The 25,608-nt window shown below is 39.1% G+C and overlaps 1 protein-coding gene across 1 annotated transcript in view; it reads right to left on the bottom strand.

Annotated features, from left to right (window-relative positions):
- Positions 1 to 25,608, bottom strand: part of LOC134542706 (protein bunched, class 2/F/G isoform-like) — a 50,703-nt gene that overhangs the window by 17,269 nt on the left and 7,826 nt on the right. The window contains exon 5 of the mRNA XM_063387172.1: positions 1,236 to 1,340. Coding sequence (XP_063243242.1) covers positions 1,236 to 1,340 — 105 coding nt within the window. The remainder of the gene's footprint in view (positions 1 to 1,235; positions 1,341 to 25,608) is intronic.

Genomic DNA, 25,608 nt, shown 5'->3' with positions numbered 1-25,608 from the left:
CCTTTTACGATTCCTAATTACAATTACTGTTTCCAGCACCATGACCAATCACAGATAGTCTTACACAAATATAAAATCAAAATTTTACTGTGACGTACTGTGTTAAAATTTATTTTATCGTTAGAAATACTATTATCTAGAAAAATAATGGTTGTCTGTAAAGTCGGTTTACACACGAGAGTTTAACGTGACAACGTCATAACAAAACACTGATGAAATAATTGCATACTTTTATGAATACAATTGAATCATTTTTATTTTTATAATAAAAGAATAAATACTTGAAATTATACTAGTAATAAAATTTTTGAAATGCAAGAATAATTAACCTTTATCGCCGAAATCGTTGTAATAAGCAATGAAAACCACATTAACTTTTCACTTCACTTTATAAACAGTCGACGAAACAGTTCACGTGTAAATTACTTGTAATTAATTTTAAAAAAACTGGCGTTTAGCTATAAAGTTTAAATATAATTATGAACAAGTTTTCATATAAATAAATTGTAATCAAATATCTATCATCAATTATATGAATCACCATAATTTTTTAGACTATTGTAACATAACCTATTATTACTGCACTCGCCGACAGCGTAACGGGACACAGCGTAACGGAACAATGTGCGTAACGGGACAGCTGGCGTTCATCGATTTATTAGACGTTGTCACGTCAAAAACATATTTCATGTGCGCAAAAAAATAAACACAGCCATGTTTTGTACAAAGCTACTGTAGTATTGCCAACTGCTTCTTGGCCACTGGTGTCGAAAGGAAGAATGCTTTGTGGAAGTACAGAAGTGTTGTTGCCCGGGCCGCAGGCAGACTCCAGCGTCGCTCCCGCCCGCGAGCCAGCGCGAACTGTTGCCACGCCAGACCCCGGGCGTGACCAATGGGAAACATCCCCGAGCGCGCGGGGGCCTGCATCGTAACGAGATTTAATTGGCCGGGTGTCACCCATTACTCCAGCGGATTTTTTTTTTTTTCCTCTCCTCTCTCTCCCCCTACAACTGGGTGAGTGGTGGGGGAGGGCAGGAGGGATGAGTGATGGCCGTCGGTCACGCTAATGAGGCCGATTCGGGAGCGGATATTGCCGCGTCGATTGCTTCCTCGCTGCAGCACTCGAACACCGCCATAACCAACCACCTCCCCCCCCCCTCCGCCCCTCCCCCGGGCCCCAGTAGCGCGAGGCCCCGGGGCAGTCCCGGCGAGGCACGCTGCGCCATCGCCATTACCCTCTGGAGGCCCTTCCTTCCTCGTGCCGGCGTCGAGCATCGCCGCATCGCCGCATCGCCGCATCGCCGCATCGCTGCATCCCGGCATCTCCCAGCAAGTCACGTCTGCCAATCCGTGGAAATACCTCAATCCGGAAGGCCAAACAACATTATTATTCATTTATTTTTATTCCAACCCGGTCCTCCGGAATTCGAGTCCAAAGTCTTAAATCGCCACTCCACCTTGTTCGATGCGTTCGATGTTCTTTTAATGTTAATTGTCATAAAGTTTGGTTACCAGTAAAGTAATTTTTAAAAATATATATATTCCATTACTAGGGCCATGCATATTTCTCGAAAATATTCCGAGACTAGCGGAAAGTTAAAACACTCTAGGATCGTCTGTGTTTCGTGATTGGGTGAGTTTATTCCAGGTACATATCGATTGTAATAACACCAATCACAGTGATTCAGTGCGGAAGTAAACGCGGTCCTGAGTGGCTCGTGCAAATAAGGCAACGACTTCTCTCGCAAACGGGCTATCAATTATAAGGAAGAAACCACAGTTACGAGTATACCTTTCTGCAGTCTAAAATGCAATCAGATATTTTCGCGAAAAATGCCTGCCTCTAGCCATTAGACATTAATTTGTGGACCATAAAACTAAGACTGACAAAGATTTTTTCTTGTGTTTGAATGGAAACTCGTTCGAAAGGCAAAACGCAAATTTCAATGAAGTTTGGAATTTAACTAAACAAACTGCCTGCTGTGTTTTTTTGTTTTAATTAAAATAAATTGCTTTGCGCAAGTATTTCATCTCTTGAGTGATCGGCGCATTCCCTCCGCAAAGAGATATGAAGTTTGCTATTCGAATAAATTCGGAACTACGGCCTTGGGTGCTCCTATTGGTTTAGAACAGTTGTCCCTTTCAGAATGTAGGTCAGTCATGTGTCTGATGAGCGGAGGTTGTAATGTTTGTGCGGAGCTCAGCTCCAACGAACCCTCCTGCTTGTGCTTCACTAAACATTTTCTCAGAGATCTATAGAATTTTTGCTTTTAAAAATTGTAGCTAATCTTTCTGAAAGACAATGAATTTAAAAAAATTATTTTCAATAAAAAAATTACGTTAATATTTGTCTAGAAAATTGAACTGATGAAGAGATTGCTTTAGTATTTAAGTAAGTTTTATATATTGTTGTAACTTATTAATTGTACTTTACTTTAAGTACTAATTTTCATTTAATTAAATTTTCGTTTATTCACGAAACAAAGTTATACTTTATACGTTTTTTACGTTATTTATCAATAGTATTTTAATAAAATGCTCTTTTTAACTTTCATCGATATAAAACCAATAATGCAAGGTTCCTTAGGTTATATATTTAATATATTAATTCTTCAGTTATTACAAATGTATAAATGTTTACACAGTCGAAATACCACATGTAATTTAAAGTGACTAGATGCACTCACATACAAGCTTACTTTCGTGAGTGCTAAATTTCCTGGTTAGTTAAGTGAATATTGTTAACAAAGCGTAAAAAAGGGAAATAAACATTATTATTATATAAGTCCATGCAGTGTTGTTGTGGAGGTTGCTTTATGGCGCGGCTCAAACACGGAGATGGAATGTAGCACCGGGACTGTCGTAGTTTTCTCTGTGTGTAGTCTCAGCTTCTCTGAGAACTTGTTCCAACCCAATATTTATGGAAACTCACCAGAAATATTTTTGAGGGCGATTCCTCATGGAAATTTTTGTGGAATATAGACAAGCCACTTACAACCCACCTCAAAATCTTTGGTTAATATTTGCAATTAAACATGCGATTTATAAATAATACCTACTCCTGCATACTGACATAAAACAATAATGAAAATAAATCTTGACTTGTTTGGATTCTTTTAATGCCACGAAGTTCTTTAAAAAATGTTATAAAAATACATAAAATCAATTGATATAATGTGATACCCTTTCAAACCATTCAACCCTTCAGATTCCGATTTTATCAGTATTATATGCTTTCATATTGATAGGCATGATCATAAACATTTTTCCTGTAACATCACCGTCTGTTACTGCCAGTAATTAAGACCCTATGGAAATGATAATCATGTTAAAACTAAAATATATATGGAGAAAGCATACTTTAGATTAATAGTTATCTTGAAAAGTGGTACTATATATTCAAGATTTAGCGATTAGAGAAAATTAAGATTTCTCATACGATATTTGGCTAAAGCTTAATAAACGATTATATTCAATGGACAAACTATTTCGTTAGCAGCTGTTAAAGTTATAGTTTGAGTTTTATTTAATTCAACTTTTTCACAACTCGCGAAAGATTTTATTTCAATAGCAAAATAAAGAAAATTTGGCAGCAAAGAAAAATAAATTTCAGAAAATTGTTTCAACCAGTTGGCCAGCCGGTTTGATCTTTTTCTTACGTGAACGGTCAGTCCCATGAAGAGTGTGAATTTTTATTAATATTTATTTATTTTAGGTTAAACTGGGTTAGATAAAACGTATATGCCTTCCTTTACTTCGACTATTACCGCAATAATATGTTATGAGATAATAACAACCAACGTCAGTTAACAATTCCTTATTACTCACCCTGACAATTAAACTATTTCGCGGCACCTGACTATTCTCCACACACTTGTACATAAACAAGAAAGGTTTTTTTTTTGCTTCTTCGTTGCTAACACTTTTGACCCTCTGTCGGGACATGTGATTGGATAATCTGAGTTTTGTTAATTCGTGATTTCATTTATGGACTTCATGACTTACCAGACTACCATGTTCCTGTGAATAAACATTTTTAGTCTTAAAATGATTTTAAAGAGTTTGACCTAGAGAAATATTACCTACCAGTTATATCACTAATAGTCGTAAGATAATAATTGATAAACAATGTAGGCAAACTTACGTTCAATTTTGAGACACATTAAAAATTATCAGGAATAATTCAAGGTATAGGCCTATATAGTATGTGCTTTTATTATGCTCATCAAGGCAGAAAGAAAATAGTTATCATAAAAAGATTACGGAAGGCATCGGTGTTTATGTAACGCAAAGAAACTAATTATTGACATTTTAAAGGGATAAAGCTACTCACTTTGTTTAAACTTTTCACCAAAAGTTTCGAAGAACGCTAGTAACAAATTATCTTGGGATCCTCAAAAACTTACGGTTATGTTCGTTATATCACGTGTTCTGAGTTCACGTACTTTGAACATGAATCAAAAATAAAAATCATTATATGAATTTTGCACTCAAAAACGTGTTGAGTCTACAGTGAAAACCTTCATTTTTCTTCTTCTTCGTTTACTTTTTTTTTTTACAAATAAACAAAAAATTCAGAAGTCTGAATCTAGCGTTTTACTGAATTTCAGTTATCTGAGATTACGAATTTCTTTTAGGTTAATTACTTGTAGTAAAGTTCGTTACTCGACTGCAATCTCGAAATACCTGGGAAGGTTATTAAAGGACTTATAGTAAAAGGATTTCAAGTGGTGTTATCTACTTTGTACTCTGTAATGAGAGATGGTTTACGTGATATATGGGCGCCTCTCTGAAAAGAGTAGTAACCTTTCCTCTGTTACAAACAAATCCTTTCTTAAAAATCTTTGCAAAAAAAAATGAATTTCTGAATTCACTGTATAGGGTATGGTTTGACACACAATGATAACAAACATTAATGAGAATAGAAAAAAGCAAAAAAAATAAATAAATAAAAATTATTTAGACAGACAGTAGATTATTCCAACTCTATTCCATCGGTAAAATAAAATGTTGAAAGCCAAATAAATACGCAATAATTAAATTTCCAGATATTTTGGACACAACCTACGGAAAAGTCAATATGGTTTTCAGTAATATTATAAAAGTTCATTAAATTATCAAAATAAAATTTGGTTAACTCAGAGCGATAAAGCAACAAAAAAACTGTTCCTCAAGACCTCTGAACTTGATTGTCTAGGTTTGCCTGTTTATGCTTGTGTTGTGAAAATTAATGCCTTGGAAAACAATAGCAGTGTTTGTATGTAAATAGATTCAAGTCTAGGCCACACGACCGTGTAAAATGGCCTAAAAATGAAGCGCGTCAGTTAAAAGTGTTTTAACGCATTTTTAAATATAGCCTACCTGTATGCAGGATAGCTGGACCATATTCACTGACACACGCTATGTAATAATTTTTGCAGATTGCGCAAAAATTTTCTGTCCACTATGTGCAGCACCGACACAGACGTTAAATCACGCCCGCACACGCAAAATTAACTGTACTTTAGGTTTTTCCGTCAGGAGGTCCTGGCGGGAAGCTTTAATTTTCATCAGCCGGACCAAAAAAGTTCAAATTCCCATCGTTCCCTGCGCTGGCCGCTCAGTTTCTGGTGCCGCCAAAGCCTCGGCCAATCACAGGACGTTGTACAGGGAAATAAAAAAATAACTAAATTTAACGATAATAAAATTGTCAATGAATAGTTATTTCAACAAACTTTCACTTGGCAACGTCTTTAAGATGGCTTGAATAGTATATAAAACACATAACTTTGTTTTAATGTATATTGTTATTTCATTGATAATGAATTAATTTAAAATTGACAAATTTAGTTATTATATTTTTTTAAGTGTCGTTTGTCATGTGTTTATGTTTGTGTTGTCCCATTTTATCGTTGTTTTATTATTGTGTTTTGTGTCTGTTATTGTTATTCTTTTGTGATATTTGTTCAGTGCCCACCTGTTAAAGGCTCTGACTGTTGGTAGGCACTCAAATAATAATAATAAATAATAAATAAATACGTGTAAAAAACAGGTATTTAAGTGAGGTATCGTAGGAACGGCGATCAAAATGTAAACAAAAGATAAAACGTTCAGTTCCAGCTGTGTGCGCTACTGTCACAGTGCATTATTCATTACTCCTGCGTGCCGCGACACAAGGCCGGCACAAGCCCTCGTGCATGGACCTTGGGCCGGCAGCACGCACAGGCCTCCTCTGTGAGTGCGGCTGACCCGAGCCAATCAAAGCAGCCCCAAAGCTTTGGGTCCCACCGCAAACAGACGCCTCTCCAACTCCTCTGGCCGGCGGCTCACACGAACCGACCTGAAAGGACCGCATTCTTTTTTTTTTTTTTTTTTTTACGAAAAGCTTGCCCCGTTTGTTTACCTTCGCCTTGATTATCGTGTACCGCACCCCCTCTCCACGGCCCATCACGCCCCTGTGTCCGTCCAATGGCGAGCCGGGGAGACCGTCTGCCCGCGCAGACACCAGAAGGATTCCTCCGCCGAAGGTAGGTCCGTGAACGCCGCTCATTAAAGCCACGCCGCACTTAACCTATCACTAGAGACCGGAAAAATTCGCGGATTCATTTCTTGATAGTCTAAAATCCAAAAAACGTTTGCGTTTTTGACGTGACAACGTCTAATAATTCGATGAACGCCAGCTGCACGCACCAAAAAGTATCCCGTTACGCACATTGTCCCGTTAAGATGTGTCCCGTTACGCTCATTGTACGCTTGCGCCGCATCTATCTCTCTTCCACTCGATTGGAACAACCATCGATTTGACTTTTTCGAGGCATATTAAACTTGAAACACTCCCATTCGTTTCCTACTCTTCCTATCATCGTCCTATCCTTAAGATAATAACACAGATTGGAAGAAGTTAAATATTGAACATGTATAAAAGTTATAGTTAAAATAATCTCTTCGTTAAAGAAATAAACATATTTGAATTAATGAGTGCAAAAAAAGTAAATTTCTCAATTAAATTGTAGATTTCATTTTACTCCTTCTTTGTATCCATACAAAATAGTGATAATTCAATAAAAATGATTAAATTTTATTCATAAAATTATGCAATCATTTCATCAATGTTTTTTTATGACGTCACGTTAAACTATCGTCCGTAAACCACTTTACAGACAACCAATTTTTTTTACTGAATCAGTGATTGAGCCGCAGTTTATCTGAATGATGCTCGGCAAATTAAAAAAACTTTAACAAGAGAAGTATCGAATCACTAGCGTCCCAGTAAACAGGTGTCATCGAGTCAGTATCCAACGAGTAAATGTAATTTTTCCGCGTGCATAGAGGATCATGGAGTATATCCTACAGGTCATTGAAATCGCGAATTTATCCGGTCCCTACCTATCACTGAGCACAAGCAGGGTTCGCGTCGCTATTGTGGGAGGGACCGGCCTGCACAGCATTGCAACACTGCAACTGCGTTCTCAGCGAAACAGCATTCACAAAACTAGTAGAAAAAAAGCAGTCAATCCGTAATGTAAAAATGTAAGAGCAACTAAATTAGATGAATATTTTTAATGGACTACAGATGCGAACTAATTTGTGTTCAAGTCTGAGGAGTTAATCCTATTACTACAGAATAACGAAATATGTTGTTTTTTTACCTGATTTATTTGTTTTTATTATATTAACTATTTACCTCCTATAAAAAATATTATTTTTAATTTGATAATATCAAGCCAAAGTGGCGTACGCATGCAGGTAAACTAAAAGTAAAGAAATTTGGTCTTTTTCGGTGGCCATGATTTGAAACCGTTCAACTACACTTCGTATGGAAGTCATATTGACTTTCAGTGTTTAGCAGCTTGATTGGTAGAGGTTGAGATAGCTTGCAAGCCAAAGTCCTACAGTTCCTGCAATTTCTTTGGAATGTGTTCACTGCACTCAGCGTTGCAACAGAAAATGTAAGTAAATTTAAACACCTCAACGTGATAAACGTATTATGTAAAGCATTGCTTGCGGACTAATATCCGAAGGTTTGAGTAGTTCTTAGACGCAGTTAAATAATCATTAATTTGAGTATGTAGACTGTATTTAAATGAGCCATAATATGGCTAAAATAATAAACTTTAATAAACTAGCTGAACTTAAGCCTTCGATTTTCATCGTAAAAATACACCATTTTAATTAGAATTTTAAAATTTGGTTCATATAACTTTGAAAAATTAAAAAATTTTAAATATGAAGAAGAGAGAGAGAGAGTAAAGCAAAACAATTTAAGGCACACAGTTAATAGACTGAATAGGGAAAGTAGTGTTACACGTTGCATTTTTACGGACAGAAAAGATCAGACCAAAGCGATCTTAAAGATCGAAGCATTTATTAAGACGTGGTGCTTCAAATATCACAAATAATTGGGCACAATCCATTATGTGTGTGAATTTCATAAGATATTGCATACTACGAAAAAAAAAATTCTTGACCAAAGGCCTCAAACTATGGCCGTGAAATAAAACATCCAAATTTCATTTAATGTAAAGCAAAAATAAATTATTGTTCTGTTATTCAATCGGGAAATCTAAATAATGATGTTTAAATTTTTGAGTTCTCTCTAAAGAATCCGTTATGAACATAGTTTTCAAGTATCCCCCTTCAATTCGAGATATGTACAAAAAAATCTTCAAGAGCCACGGTCTAGCCACGCACCGTGGGGGGAGAAACTTTATTTGCCAAGACGGAGATCTAGAATTTGGAAGTAATTTTAAACCCAACTGCTAGATATATCTTTCATAACATATAATTAACATAGCTACATTGATTGTGAGAAATAATGCGTAGGCTATTATCGTGCAAACAAGCCAGTGAAAATTAATATTTTTTGGTGTAACATAACAGAAATTTTACATCTCCTACGCATTTATGTAGAACATGCTTTTTAATCATCTATTTTCTCATATTATATATCTCTTTTCCTATGCAATTAGTCATCAAGTAGGTAAACAATCATTGTATCCTAAAAACTTTGTATTTTAATCTATAGCCCATTTTTATTTTGGTTGATAGTAGTTATTGGTCCATCCATTTAATAGCGTCGCACGTTTGGCAAAATAATTATGGTTTCAGTTGCCATTGTGAGAGTCGCGCTTGTGTAACTCCCTACCACTACGTGGTCTCAGAGGTGGACGAATTGGCCCGCAGGAGCTCTGTGGAAGGGTGTGTGTGTGTCGGGAAAGGGCTCGGTGTGGAGGGGAGAGGGCTGCCGCGAGTTAATTGCGTCCGTCGCCACTCACAGCTGGTTCCAGCGGGGGACAGACGGTTTGTCCAGCTGTCTCCGTCCAGGAAGTGCTGCGCCTAAGCGACCCCCGTCTCCCCCCCCCCCTCCTCCTCGGCGCCGGGCGCCGCCTGTCTGCGCGCGGGAAGGTCTTCCCGCACGCGTGTGTCTGGGCGGCCGGGGGTTGAAGGGCTAATGAGCCCTTCTGGAGGTCGAGTGGAAGCTTCCTGTGACGACAGCAGGACCTTGAGGCGTCGCGACCGGCAGAGCTCTGGGCCGGTGGAGACACGCGACAACCCCAAACTCCGATACCTGTACTGTGACTTCTATCAACGTGGCGATATTTTCGGTCCTGGACTAATAAAGTATACCATGACTGCAAGGAAACATCAGTTTTTATCTAAAGTAGATATATTTTTTAATTTTTCCCGGGCGACCGTGAATTGTATCAGTAGGCGTGTCCGTCCTAAAACATTTTGTTTTCTGTGAAACCTTTGGTTGCATTTGGCAGTAGGGCAATCGCCCGTAAATATATGTAGATTTCATATTGCAGTTGCTCGCCAGAATGAAGTTTTTTTTTGTGGACTTTAAGTAGGAGTAGGCATTTTTCGCGAAAAGATCTGAGCGCCCACTACATTGCGATACGGTATGCCTGCGACATCAGTTACTTCCTTGCAATTGGCGGCCGTCTGCAAACGAAGATATACCCTTATTTTCCGGGCCAATCAGAATGCGTTTTCTTCCACACTGAATTACTGTGATTGGTTGTTCTAACAATAGACCTGTATCTGAAATAAACTCACCCAGTCACAAAACACAGACGACGCTACAGTGTGTTGACTCTCACCTTCTCTCGGAATCTTTTCGCGAAAAATACATGGCCCTACTTATAAGTTAAAAACGTTTTTCACGCAATATTCCATGATAATAATTTTGAGAAATCCACCTTTTCAGACATGTTTAAGAACAATTCTTGTTTTTTTTTTTTTTTGCACTGACGGCTGTGGAGAGTGGTTGTAGGTGCAGTTTCGCGAGGTGACCGCGGCGAGGCGCCACTGCGGTGCTCATGAACGAGGACCCGCTGGTCGCTGCTTTGAAAGCGAGATGTGCGTCGAAGAGATGTCCTCAGCGGGGAGCAGTCGGCGGTCCGATGACGTCGGCCGCTATTCCGTCCTTAAATCTGGCACGGGCTTAGTGTTCCCATCTACGAGAACCACGCATAGATAGAGACCGTAAAAATTCGCGAAAGGATAAAATACAAATAGTTATACCTGAGTGCTGCCTCTGCTATTGGCTCGCAACTCACCTGGATGACTCTGGGCCAATATGAGAAACACGCGACCAAAGCTTTATCGAATCACAGGCTGCTACGTTGTGACGTCTCATAAGACAGCAGCCAACGAGTGGGTGACATTTTTGACCGAGTGTACGTAGAACTATGGAGTTCATCCTGCAGGTCATTGAACCCGCGAATTTTTCCGGTCCCTACGCATAGAGCTTGCGCACGACATCGCCAGCACCGTGTCGACAGCCAAGCATTTCAACTTAACCAATCAGAAGAAAAAAATATGCCTTTTGCAAACCAGTTGTAATACTACAAGAATGATATTGTAACTTTGTACTACACCTCGCCGTGGTAAGTAAGTTTAGCAATAACTTTAATAACCATTGGAGGTACTGGGACAAAAAAAAATCACAAATTCCTACGTAAGAATCTGAAGCAAGTAATACTGCGAACACTTTTTTTATATTGATAGGGTTTTTTAATTTAAATCATAAAGTTATAAATATCTGTAAATCTACATGAAATTTTCTGTTCTTTTCACAAAAAATAATTACTATGTAGAACATACTTTGTTGGCCATTATTTGCACACTCTGCATTGCGTAGTGGAATTTTAGGGAACTCTAAAATCATCAAACTGGCTCAACATGAACCGCACACAAACACCGGAGCTCTTCTGTGGGTAGTTGTGGCTGCAAGGTGAAATATACGGACTTAATAAGCAGACAATATCATTAGAAAACAGTCATATTAAGCTTTATAAAGTACAGTTTTATTGACATAAATATTAACATTTTATTAAAATTTACGCCTAAATGATAGCTTACTTTTTTAGTTTGGGAACGCTTGCCTTAATAAATGTAAGTACTTAGCGAGCTCTAATAAAAATGTATGATTTTGAAACAAAATAAATTCTTTTACTCCGCAGTGTAATAATGTAGAAGTGTTAACTCGAATGTGCCGAGGAGATATAAAAGCCGTTTTCTCTCGTCTTAAATAATTTTAATTAGACCAGTTTCGATTTCACTGAAAGCTCCTTACTGTGATCTCCTTTTGAAGTTGGTACTAGTGTTATGAGTTCGGTATGCGAAAAGTATTTGACCCAGAGGCTAAATCATAGAAATTATTAAAATTTTCTGCGTTCCGTTTCGTTCGTGTGGTTTGTCTGAGTGAATTAGTAAAAGAACACACCCTTTACTTGTTCAAAACATCTTTTGGAACAAGCAGGCCAAAATGAATTAATTATTACTGTTGAAGTAATAAGAAAACTGTTTTAATAAGTACGAACCGACCAAAATCTAGGAGAGTTAATTATCTCAAAGTTTATTATTCTAGGCTATAAATTTTTTCGTGATCTTTCGATGTATAATCTACACTATGACATGAAAATTAAATTAGTCCTTTTTAATACTATCAATTAACACGAGAAATAGCTTTAACTATTTTTATAAGCAATTAAATCCACCAAAGACATTCTAATAGATTAATTAGCACAGCTTTGATTTAAGAGTAAACTTTGCATGTTAGAAAGAAAGTCAATTACTTAGTTTCGTAAACTTCTTACTTTGTTTTTAACCACGTACATGTTAGAAAGAAAGTCAATTACTTAGTTTCGTAAACTTCTTACTTTGTTTTTGACCACGTACAACTAATAGGCTATATGTGATGTAGGGATTTTGTTTTTAATAGCAAGCCATGTGAAAGCTAGTGTTGTTCAATGTAGCTTATAACAATGAAAATAAAATGTTAATTTTTAACATAATTTACCTGTTTTCAAAATTACACTTGTATGTGAATACATGTTGAAGTTCTTTTAAATAAATATATATTTATTGTTTCTCCATAAATATATTTTAATACTATATATTATTCCAAAGAATACAAATACAGTAAGACTTTACAGCCAAATTGGTAAAGACACTAACTTTTTTGATATAGTGTTAGGAACAATGTGAATCCCGCTTCAACGCAGCGCATTATGTGAGCGTAAATTCATACTGTTACACACAGCCACCATGCGAATAGCGTCACGCCTGCTTAGCTGCCTGAACAATGCCATGTAATTATTGCAGTGAATACAGATGCTTCCCGATTAACAAAGGCGTACGGTCCCTGAACATCTCATATCCAGGCAGTCAGGAAGTCCAACGTAACGGTGAAAATGTAGTTCAAATAAAATGTACTAAATTCTACTCCAAATGCAAAATCTTGATCTCAGTACGTACTTACTAACAAAGTGATTTCACATGGCATGAAAAACCAGATAGGCTATTTAATGACAGATCAAAATCACTTATTTTGACTGAAATGTCTTTAACATCAGACCGGCAAATACGGGTACCAGAATAAAGAAAATTAGACCAATGACGACAATGTGATTTCACCATAACGATATCTTAACTATTAGCCTCGAAGACGCGGGTTCAGTGTTGTTTATTAGCATACGACCTCGTGTTTGCATCGCGGGCGAACAGAAAGAATGGAGAAAGGGGAGCGAAACGTTAACCAATCAAAATTGGCGTTCCGTTCAGTTCACCTCAAGACCCCGACTATGTATCATAGTGATTCAGGTGTCTGTGTGTAGAGTTTTTCATGCTCGATCAACTTAAGTAAAAATAAGTGTACCTTGGACAAAATGTCTTTGTAATAACTACCCAAAATGTCAAATTTCAAAAAGTGTGTACTATATATTTTTTATTATTATGTTGAAGTTCAGCAACACAAAAATTCTACAAGTTTAACCGTAGTAAACGTAAAGATAAAATAATAACCTGGAACGGGACAAACACCCTTAACATTTAACCAATGGCCGTGTGCCACCACACAGCCCCAAAATTTTCCCCGTAAATTTGATCGTAGTTGGAGGTGTTTTTTTTATTTGACACTATATCAATTATAAACATACTGTATGTCTTCTATCCATTAGCGAAAAATGTTTTGAGGAATATGTTTATAGGTGTTTGACACGTGTTTTTAACATTTTTTTTTATCTAGAGAGAATCCTAATGAAAAGTAACCGTAGCCAGCGCTAAAAATCGTAAGATACAAGTAATCGGAATATTATACGATCGTCGTTCCAATAATTTTCACAAAATATATTTTACTGAAATATTCAAGAAGTAATCTGTTGTTATTGATTGAAAATATTTTAATGGAAATATGTCTTTATGTGAGTTCTGGCCTGCCATTTGGCCGCGCCAAGACGCTAAGAGAATGGGCACAAACACATATGAACCTTTATTTGTCGAGAGTCCACTATCAGTCTGTTTCTGCCTGATTCCCTAAACGTCACATCTGTTGTGTCTTAGAAGCCAGAATAGCTGCACGGTTTCATCGCTGGGTTAACGTGTTTTGTAGTTATGGTGTCCATATTATCAGGTTTGTATAATCGTTGGGCACATCTGTTTGTCGCAGTTGTCCAAGGTTGTTATTTGCCTGCTTTATTTTCCTGTTATAACTGTCTCATCGTAGCCAGCCCACAGCGTTCATCTGTGCGGTGAATGTCCTTTTCAAGAGAAACTTATTCTCAGCCGGCACGGTGGGTCGAGGCGATGACGTCATCAGAGCGTAACGAAACAGCAGCGCTCAGAGGTTAACTGAAAAAAATGCAATGATAATGAGCGGGGAAATCGATGTCAGAGAGGAGATGAAGGTTGCTCAGAAGTGGAAAACTTGACGGCAGGTTCGCATTGCAGCATTCTCTGCGGAGTTGTATTCTTGTGCACACGCTTGGTTACTGGCACTTGCTTATGCTTGCTCACTCGCATACTTGGACACATTCTCATTAATCATCACGCCTTTACCTGTGAAGAACTCGTTATGACGGCACACCTGTGCGTTTGTGTTTCCTTTGTACCAATGTTTCAGAGGTGTAGGAATCGAAGCGCTTCAGTCAACCAGACATTCTCGCACCGAGACACAGAACAGGAAGAGGACGGAAATGGGGACGCGCGAACTGACGTCAGAGCAGAATTCTCGGTCGAGAGCCCGTGTTGCCCGCAGCCGTTCCTGTGTTGCGGGCAAATAATCAGAGCCAGCCATTGGAGCATGTTTTATGAAGAAAACTAGGCCTTTATCCCGCCATCCCTCCCACCCACCTCGCAACAAAGAGGAGTTTTTTTGGTGTGGTGGGAGGGGAGGAATCTAACCAGAGGAACAAGCAACAGAGAGGAAAATCCAGGAATCGTCGGTGGCTCCCTCTAAGCAGAGAAATGAATAGGTTCCCCCTCAGGGCGGGCCAAAAATTAATTAATAATCAGCAGTGCCCTTTGGACGCTCCGTTCCTCCCCGTATACCCTCTCCTTCTGGTCGGCGAACACAAGGGTGAGGAGGGGTGAAGGGGGGTAGGACCGACGGCCGGGGACGTTAATAAAAAGGCTCTCTCTTGGTCGGCAGAGGACGACCAGGAAATTAACATGAGGGCTCGCCGCGCGGCCAGGGATCGAAGCGGACCCCGCCTCCCTGGCCGCCGTGACCCCACCAGCGCCCACACGCCCTCCGCCGTGTGTGGACAGCAGGCGCGGCGGCCGCTAGACCCGCGTGGCGCGCTCTCCCCCGGCAGTCCCGCGGTCGCGTGTCTTTGGCACCCCTGTCGTCGCCAAGAGAGAGATCAACATTCTGCATGGTTGCGGGACGTGTTTTATTACGAACACGCGATTTCATTTCATGTCAAGGTATTTTACAAAACACTGTAGCTTTTTCTAAGAGTCATGGCAAATTGTGAGGGTGCAGCAGTACGGTGACCACATTCTCATTGGCCCCGTCAAGAGCGGGACGACACCTCTCACCGACCTCAGCCAATAACCACAGGAGAAAAGCTACAGTATTTTGTGAAATACCTTGACACGAAATGTATTCGCGAAATACAGGTGTCCCTATATTATGTACCACCACTGAGAAGCAAACCTCGGGGCAGCAAGTCTACCGAGACAGTGCTAGATAAGTTCCTGTGCTCCGAGCATCCCAAATCCAGCAGCGCAGTTCCCTTCTCAAACTTGATAAATGAGTGAATCCACATCAGTGCGAACGGCCTCCTCCGTGGTGGCATCAGGCACATCCTCCAGGAAAGCTCGCGTTTGAACTGAACAGACCTGCTAGAGCCGCTGGGGTACCTCGATACGCGCGTCAGGAAGGAGAGAGGGGAATCTCGGAACGCGCGTTGGAACCGGCGCGGCGTCGAGCGACAGCGCGCACGCTTTCGTCCTCGCCCAGATGTTCCACTATCGCGCGTTGCAACGCTCCGTGTGTTAGACCTTAATCACGCTGTCGGGAGGGCTGAGGGCTGGCCGAGGCACGAGCCGTTGCCACAGGCTCAGCGTCACAGCGACCTGTGCCTGTGGCCTGGTACGCGTTCGTCGCCCAATACGGCGCGCCACGCAGCCCCGCGCAGCCCTGGAAAGAATTCCGACTCAACAGTTTGCATGTATTTAAACCAGGATGCGCCCACTACGGCCCTGTCCGCCGCGGAACTGTTCCGGCGCCGGAGCTCTCGGGTGAATTCGGAGCGGAATATTTCTGCTACAGTGTGCGGTGGCAGACGGAGGAAAATTTGGGCTGACACCACCTTCGGGCGCCTTCGGTGCCACTCGGTCGTGATCGGTATCTTTGTTGAGTCTGTTTATGAGATCTGCGCACGTGGCCGTACTTATCTAGAGTAAAAAGATTAGTTCAGGTAAAGTTTGAGAATTTATTACTTTATTGAATATATTTAATGTGTCTATAATAATGGGATTATTCTTTGTTTGTTTAAAACAAAACCACCCACGCGATACACCTGTACACTAGGTCGACACTGAAGGAACTGAGCGTTCGGAATCATAAAACGGCGTCTGTAGTGTGCGACCCCCACGAGCGGAACCTTTGGAACCTTCCGCAGGGCGGCACGGCGCGCTGTAGTGGGCGATGAGCTTGAGGCGTTGGGGGGCGCGCGTTGGTGACGCCAACGCGCTCTTCTGTCCAAACGCGCGCCGAACGCGCGTAGTCAGAAGTTGGTCAGAACGCGCGTTGTGCGGGCGTCAGCTGTGAGCTTCGAGACGCATTCGCCACCACTGTGCTGAGCATTCTATCGCGCGCTTTCGGGTACAGTAGACTCACGCTGGCCGAAATGAAGAACGATCATTTCCATACGGATATATTTATTGATAGAATACAAAAGAGATGAGCCATTTGGGACATGGAGAGTCCCGATTACAGGAATAGGGTATTGAAGAAACGAAATTTGGAGGAAATGGTGGAAGTGTTTTTGTGACTCTGAACATAATTTAGAAAATAAGAAAAAATAGTTTCTGCCTCTGCTGTAGTCTTTTATATCGACGGTAGAGGAGCCACACACAAAGAGTCACTTCCACGTTCCAGGCTGAGCCAGTTCGAACGCTCTACTAACGGTCGTCGAACGCATCGCTAAACGCGTGGTGACGGCCGGACTGAAGAGTGATTTTGGGAAACCATTTAAAAACAGGAAACCGAATGAAGGGCTATTTAAGTAGGGTTTTATTTCCTTTTGTAGCATATGTAGGCCAACATGCGTTATGATTTTTAATGTAATATATTTATGAATCCATAAAATTTGTTATATGAAATAAATATGTTGTTTATTTTTAATATAATTGTAATTTTTTTTGTAATTTCGAATTATTTTGTAATTTTTGTAACATTTATTTCTCTTTCTATATACTTTTTATTTAAAAATAGACTATTGGTGGCGAAGTTAAGGCGACATGCCTTTTCTTACACTTAACCACATTAAACATTTACATTTCTCTACATTAACATCGCATGATAAAAATAAAATAATGAATTATAGCAAAATAAAAATTAAAAAACAAACTTGAATGTTAGTTTGGTATACAAAAGATGAAAGATAAACATAAAACCAATTTAAATGTAATTCTTAATCGGCATACACATCTGCTAAAATGAAAAAAAAAATAATAAAAGTCATTTGTTGACAATGTAGGATAATAGAATACAGTATTTTATTAATGTAATTCACTCACATACACACGCTCAAATGCTTACAGTAGGTAATCCGTAAAGTGATAATACTTAATAGGTATTCATGAGATGTTTCTTCAGCAAGTTATCGGAGGTTACTAGTTTATTAGATTGCCTTGTCGCGTGGTCCAGTTCGTTCCAGACCTGCTGCTACGCGTGGCTGCAAATGATCCTGACAAACATTTGGATGAATGTACGGGTATTGCCATCATATTGTTGCTTGTGGATCGTGTGTCATGGATATGGTAGCTGTGTACGTAATTTAAATTGATATTAATAAATAATATAATTTTAATGGGCGGTATAGTTAAAAAAAGCAAACGTAGCATAAATAAAATAGTAATACACGTGCACCAGCTTACTTCTGTGAGGGTTCAATTTCCAAAAAAAAAAAAAAAAAATTGTTGTCTGAAAAGTCGGTTTACGGACGATAGTTTAACGTGACAACGTCATAACAAAACATTGATGAAATGATTGCATACTTTTACGAATAAAATTGAATCATTTTTATTGAATTATCACTATTTTGTATGGATACAAAGAAGGAGTGAAATTAATTCTACAATTTAAATGATATATTTTCATTTATTTGCACCTATTAATTCAAATATGTTTATTACTTTAACGAACAGGTAATTTTAACTATAACTTTAATACATGTTTGCTATTTAACTTCTTCCAATCTGTGTTATTATGTTAAGGATAGGACGATGATAGGAAAAGTAGGAAACGAATGGGAGTGTTTCAAGTTTAATGTGCCTCGAAAAAGTCAAATCGGTGGTTGTTCAAATCGAGTGGAAGAGAGATAGATGCGGGCAAGCGTACAATGACCGTAACGGGGCAATGTGCGTAACGGGACTATGAGTCATCCTTTTTCGTGCGTGCAGCCGGCGTTCATAGATTTATTAGATGTCACGTCAAAATAAAAGTTTGATGTGTAGATACTTTAAAAAAATACAGTTTGAGAATACGTATATGTTTCACGTGACTTCGCGAGGTGAAATCCTGGTCCCGTGTCTCACCACTGTGCCAACACGCTTCAGAGAAATTCCACGAGACATTTACTGAAGAATGGGACTCCGATATCTACCTACACGTGTGTTCTCTGACCGCAGCTACGTTTTTGCAGCCGGCGAGCTCAGACGTCGCGCGCTCTTCTGCTGGAATCAACAAACATCACGGAGGGCGCGACGCGACGAACGCCAATTTTATTTTCTAACCAACCACGACCGACGCGTTCGTGACGTCAACGCGACATGAATGGCGGAAGCGGCCTACAGCTCAGTCAGAAACAGGCCTCCTTATTTTCAGTGTAGCCTACATCTAGACAAAATGGAAATGAAATATTTAAATGAGATAATTCAGAATGTCTAGGCTACAACGACACGGTTTATAAGCTGCCTCTAACTCCTTAAGATTATGTAGGATATAATGTTTAGTGGTTATGTAAAATAAGTCAATTTCATAAAGCTTAAAATGACATTAAGTTGGTAACCTTTTATCTATATTTTAATTTAAGCTAAATACAGCTAGCCAACTAATTAAATGGTAAAAAAATTAAAGTTAAAATTTTTTAAACTATCAATTATTTAATGTTTTACATATGCTTTAATGTGTGTAGTTATAAATATAGGCCAGTTGCCATAATATACTAGATAAAGTGTTATTTCATTTTAAATGATTCCAAGGCCTTTTTTTAAAAATATTTCATGGGCAGCATCGCCTTCGTTTAGTATTTACAGGATACCTTCAAGTACTTCCGGGCTTTTAAACATAATTATAAAAACTCAAAATTTCTTACATTCCAGCCTAGTTGTTCTTGTGTTCTACAGACCTCTAGCTCCAAGGTCGTGGATTCAAACTTCATCTCGAGTAAGTTTATCTTTAGTATACATTTGTAACACGTAGGTACCTCACTAATCGTCCACGCATTATGTAAGAACTTTTAACTATCAAAAAGAATGTATCAAAAAATAACATTTTGTTTTCATAACTTTATCAGTTTCATGGTGGAGGTTGAAAACCAAATATTAGAGTCATTTTTTTTAGTTTGGTGCCTTATTTGGTTTGCCTTTCGTCTCCACTATTTTCAATAGCCTGTTTTAAATCGTTTCTCAGTGGTTGAGTGGTTACATAACATACCTCCTACAAATGTTATCCAGGGTTTTTAAGAGGATATTTTCGCAATGGAAAAACATGGTGGAGTTTCCGTGAGTTGGTGAGTACCCTAGGAGCACACACGTCCCCCAACACCTTGACCACGTTTTCCACCAACACCCTATAGTCATATATATTGACCTTGATTTCCACGAGAAGTTAATCCCAAATTGGTTCATTAATTTAACATCTTAGCATTTTTAGTTGTATGCGCATCGTATAATCAAAGGCCTGATGAATTAGCGTTATTATCTAGCAGCAGGGGCTAGATTTCACAGACTCGTTTGTCAAACTAAACCGTTTCCTATGTTTATTGACTGCTGCCACATTTCGCCTTCTGCCCAGATTGCATTTGTTTCGATCTTGAAATTTAATTATTTTTTATAGTCTTCTTTTTCTTTAGAGCTTGTAAAATTACCGGTGATCCAATTAAATACTAACTAAAAGTATTACAACACAGTGTTTTTGCCTTTATCTAAAACATGATGATGAGTGGGACGGTCTCTAGTGCTTCTAGTTCGGTGACTCCTCTGAACAGGCGCGCAGTCTTCTCGTCGTGCATATGGCGACTATGAGATTGGAGCGGTAACCATAAGATCCTTTTGCAGAGTAATGAAAATTAAGGTGTATGGCGTGGTTCTTGTGCGCTTTCAAGTATCTGTACAAGATGTTTCATGTCCAACAATAACTCTGAAAACACGCTTTTTAGTCCTTTTTCAATCTCCTAAAATTACAGTTTAGAAACGAAATACGGAAACATAATTAACTACCCATCCAAAAAACAACGTACCTATTCTTATATGGTTTTCGTAAATAGACATCATTCGGATATCTTGTGCAGTTTTTAAATCGCTTGGTTTCTTGTGAATATCTGAACACCGAAAGTGTGCCCAGGTGGGCGAAGCCCTTAAACTGTCTTTTTTATAGTTCATCATATTTCGTGATGAACTAAATGGTAGTGGATCATGTTGTTAGAAGATTCGTGGAAGAAATTTCTTTGAAACACAGTTCACTAGTTTGTTTTACTCATACGCGTATGACAGATATGAAAAACATTGAAAATTGATTTATCTGTAGTCATGAAACATTATTTAAGAATTGTACTTTAAATAATTTGAGCCAGCAACAGCATATTTTCTGTGCTCCTATAACGTGGCATGGCCGCAGTTGGCAACAGTTGAAAGCGGAGGGAAAATCGGTCACTAAGGGGATAGATATGTCACAAGGAAAGGCCATGGATTTTATATTAACGTTATTTTCAGTTTTGTATCGTAAGTCGAGAGAAACGCATATGTAACATTAAAGCTGGTTAAACCTCGTGTCAAAGTATTTTCAGCAAAAATTCATAAAAGAACGTTTCTGCTTCTAAGTGTAAGGGGCAGTGTATCAGATAAACGAGCACAATAAACAACTAATTTTATGCTCCTCTTTTCTCACAATTTACCACTGCTCTCAAATAAGTGTTCAGAACAGCCGTTTTCTCTGGACAAGATACAATTTGTGAGTCTCTGGATTTCCATTAAAGCGCTCCTTTTTTTAAGACTGGACACAACTCAAGAGCGGTCTCCAGAAAGCTTTTTATTTAATGTGTGGCATGAGAGTTGAAAGATATGATGTATTTTTTAAGTCAGAAAACACCACACGCGAGCCAAAAACCTTCATAATAATTTTATAAGTTCGTTTTCTTTGATTAAAAAAATATATTTTTTTGGTTTGTGTACATGCAATGTTGAATTAGTTGTATTTCGCAATTTGATTGGTTTATATGGTTACGAGTATACTAGAGGCAAAGCCACGAGGCAGGCCAGTAGCCTGACTAGTTAGCCAGCTGGCCCGTTAGCCCGCGGGTGGGGAGTGGTCCATTAGCGCTACACGCTTATCCAATTAGCAACGGCATCTCTTTACCCTCTCCCCCCGCTTCCACCATCGTCAGCGCTTTCTCATTAAACTCTCTGCGGCTCTAGAGGGTTCTTCACGTTCCCAGAGTCCCACCTGCGTTCAGTGGCGTACCTAGGACGCCATTGTTCTGGGAGCTTCGGGTGTCAAGTCGACCCTGAAGACGCGACACTTCGAAGGGTTGCGAGACCATTCCAGAAGGGGTTGATGAGGGGTATAAAAAAATGTGACGCCAGTCTCTGAGGCAGTTAAGTGAAGAGGGTGGGCGAGTGACCACTTAGTGAGCGAAGGTGAACGACCAGCGACGGGCCTCGTGTGCGGAGATAAGTGCATGGGGGACCGAACATCCGGGACTGTGTTGTGTGTGCCGGACGAGTGAGTAGTGCGAGGCAGTGTGTTGGGACAGAGGTGAGTGTTAAGAGACGAGCAGTAGAGATCGACACTGTCGAACCGTGTTCCAGAAGGAGAGACAGAAAATTGTGGACCTTATGAAAGTGCGAAAAATAATGTGTATGGAGAGTTTAATTGTTATATCTTTAAAATGGGAATATTATGTAATGAATAAATCTTTAGTCTATTAATTGGGCTATTCTTTTAGAACTTGTTTTCCCACTCGAAAAAAAATTATATTTAAGAAATTAGTGTAAATAATTAGGTTATTATTGTGCTTTGTGAAATGAAACGCTGATCGTCAGGAAACGTAACTCAGTCATAAGCACCAGTGGGTTCGTATTACATGCAAAGAAGGTGGGTGAGGTTAAGTTAAACGGCTGTTCGCCATATCTCCCCAGTACACTTAGCCATTCATCTTACACGAACCTGCACCTAATATCACTTGCGACTGACAAACCTGTACCGTTATAGCTCTGGAGGCTAACCTAGAGGTTGCTCATTTTATTTAATCTTAAAAATTTACAACATCTGATTATTTTTTAAGCTATTGGCTTGCAAAGATTAGCACTTGACATACGCCATACGTAACAAATTGCATTATAGCTTCCAAAATATGCATTAAAACACAAAAAAAAAATCATCGCACATGATAGTTAAGAAATTCGATTTGATACACGCATAATAAGACATTGCTTAACAAGGTTTTAAAATATATAAGCTATTTTAAATAACTTGTTTTTGAATCATTGAGGTTAGTAGTTTTCAGTGTAATGCTTGGTTGTCACTAGCCCAGGTTCATGTCCGTGGGTTTGTGAGTGTGTTTGTGTGTAGGCCTATGTGTCTAGTTGTGTATGTGTGTGAGGCGCATGTGTAGTGGTTGACCGTCTATCCTGCCGAGCTGTCACACACGACTGTCGGCCACTTCACTCTGCAACAGTCTCCCCCCTTTTCACCATTTTGACGTGATAACGTCTTATAAATCGATGAACGCCGGCTGCACGCACGAAAAATTTTCACGTTCCGCTTGAGACGAGCGTGCAAGAACCGGCCAACCACCGTGCGAGAAAATCTTCTGTAATATCAAACAGGTTGAGGCGGGCTTTTTAACTAATTGTTCGTGATTATATTTAATCAAATTATTTAAATTAAATTAGCAAAAACCGTAAATAATATTTGAAAATTAAAAGGTATGCAATTTTTTAGCAATGTTTTCTTATGACGTTATCACGTGAAATTATCGTCCGTTAACTGACTTTACAGACAACCCCCCCCCCCCTTTTTTTATATTTTTGCTTCCGCATTCTCGCTTCCTTTATTCCCCTCGACGGCACTCACGTAGGGAAATGCCGATATCGGCAGCGCAGGTAGCAACCCATCCCCCCCAACCCCCCCGTAGTGGTAATCTTGGGTACCCACTCCTTCCCATCCTCACTACCCCTATGGAAGAGCGTACTGATGGGGTTAAAGTAATAATTAAAATCTCTCCCGCCGCCCCCCCCCCCCCCCCTTACACACAACGGCCATCCGGTCCTGTCTGACTGTCCTTCGTAACACAGGCACGGTGTAGCTTCCTGTGTGAAGATGGTTTCGTGCACTACCTTACTGTATACCTACCTGCATGTGGATTTCATGTGTTTGTTAGCGCATTGGCATTCCCACTTCGCCTGAACACTTGTAAACAAAAGCTTGTTTTAGCGATAGTATTATGTCTTCAACAAATCAATCTTTCTAAATCCTTATTTGTTTCATTGTCCAATACTAATATTTCTTTAGTGTAAAATCATACTTTTTTATTTTGAACCAATATTACTATTTATTGTAAGCATGGCTATTCTAAATTCTAGAAAACTTGACTAACATATAATCTATATCTCTGAGTATTCAGCAAGTATATACTTGCAGAAAATGAAGCACCGCTAGTATTATACATAGTAAGCAAATATTAAAAAATAAAAATTATGTTTTACACTTAAAAATTGAAATAACAATATTTTATTTTATAAAATTACTGCAGAACTAACCGTAATAATGGTAGGTTGGTTAACCTATGCACGTAAACCTCAATCTCTCATGACAAAAAAAAACACTACCAAATAAAATCTGGTTATGCGCTAGTTAGTACATTGGAATAAAATTCGAAGTGCTACTAAAATGGCCAATGTTAAACAACTTCGAAGTATGTAAAATTTTGAATCTTTAAAAACTTACTTCATTTAATATAACGTTGTCCTACAGTGTGGCCAAATTAGCCACTTAAAATGTTTGCAGTTATTGTTTTTACGTTAAAACTTGCTATTTAAAATTCACGTACATTGTTAACATGGATGTATTAAGTATTATTATAAAAGCAGTAATAGGGCCAAAATATAATAATATTTGGTTTCAGGTTTATGACTTCACACACAAAAAACATATTTTCAAAAATCATATGATTTTAAAAAAATATGTAAGGAGGGATTTTAAAGAATCCTGTCCTCTGCGGATTTGGGCTGTGCTTGTGGTTGTCTCCGCGTGGCAGCGCCTCGGTCGAGCATTGCTGTTGTCAGCTGGCGACTCCAGCGAAGGGGAACCCGCGATCTACAAATCCGTTCGCGCACTCCCGAATTCTCGCCTCGTAAAACTTTACACTGACATGTAGTTAACCGTTTCACGTACGTAGGAATGACAGGGTCCTTAAAATCAAAACCTGTCGCGAAGTTTTTTGACGTGACAACGTCTAACAAATCGATGAACGCCGGCTGCACGCACGAAAAAGTGTCCCGTTACGCACATTGTTACGTTACGGTGTGTCCCGTTACGCCAGTGTACGCTTTCGCCGCATCTATCTCTCTTTCACTCGATTGGCCTATGCGTCCGAGGAGAAGAAAGACAGCGGCAGCACACAACTTACATCTACACGTGAACTGTTTCGTCGACTGTTTATAAAGTGAAGTGAAAAGTTAGTGTGGTTTTCATTGCTTATTACAACAACAATTTCGGCAATAAATGTTCATTATTCTTGCATTTTAAAAATCTGATTACTAGTATAATTTCAAGGATTTGTTCTTTTATCATTAAAATTAAAATGATTCAATTTTATTCATAAAAGTATGCAAACATTTCATCAATGTTTTGTTATGACGTCACGTTAAACTATCGTCCGTAAACCAACTTTACAGACAACCAATTTTTTTATATATTTTTTCCTCGTTTTTAATGACTCAAGTCTCACGCGCTTTTTTTCAACAACCGTGTTGAGAATACTTTGTGTACTGTAGGCTTCCCGTCGAGTGAGGCCAGAGCTGAGGAGCTGAGTAGCTGAGGAGTGGACTCAGCTGCTGGCACTTCGCATCGGAAAAGCACAAGCTGTGCTCTCATCCAGCGAAGCCTACGAGAGCTTCGAGCCATCGATATGCAAGTCGCCGCGGTCCTAATTCTCTGCTACGAGTTCCGCTTCACAACCCGGCGACAAGCAAGGCTTCAGCCAAGCGATTTTTGAAGTGAATCTTCTTTTGGCGCGATGGGAGTAAGATTTCAAGGCCGAATTTTAATGAAATAATTTCGTGAAACATTGTTGTGAAACATTTCTGAAGCTGAAAGAACAGAGAATAGCTACTTTTACAAAGTTATTAAAATATCACTTTGCTACATATTCGCTGGGCTCGTTTTCG

Source organism: Bacillus rossius (assembly GCF_032445375.1).
Source record: "Bacillus rossius redtenbacheri isolate Brsri chromosome 9 unlocalized genomic scaffold, Brsri_v3 Brsri_v3_scf9_1, whole genome shotgun sequence".
NCBI lineage: Eukaryota > Metazoa > Arthropoda > Insecta > Phasmatodea > Bacillidae > Bacillus > Bacillus rossius.
Note: the sequence above shows the minus strand (reverse complement) of the source record. Positions and strands in the feature narration are given on the sequence as shown.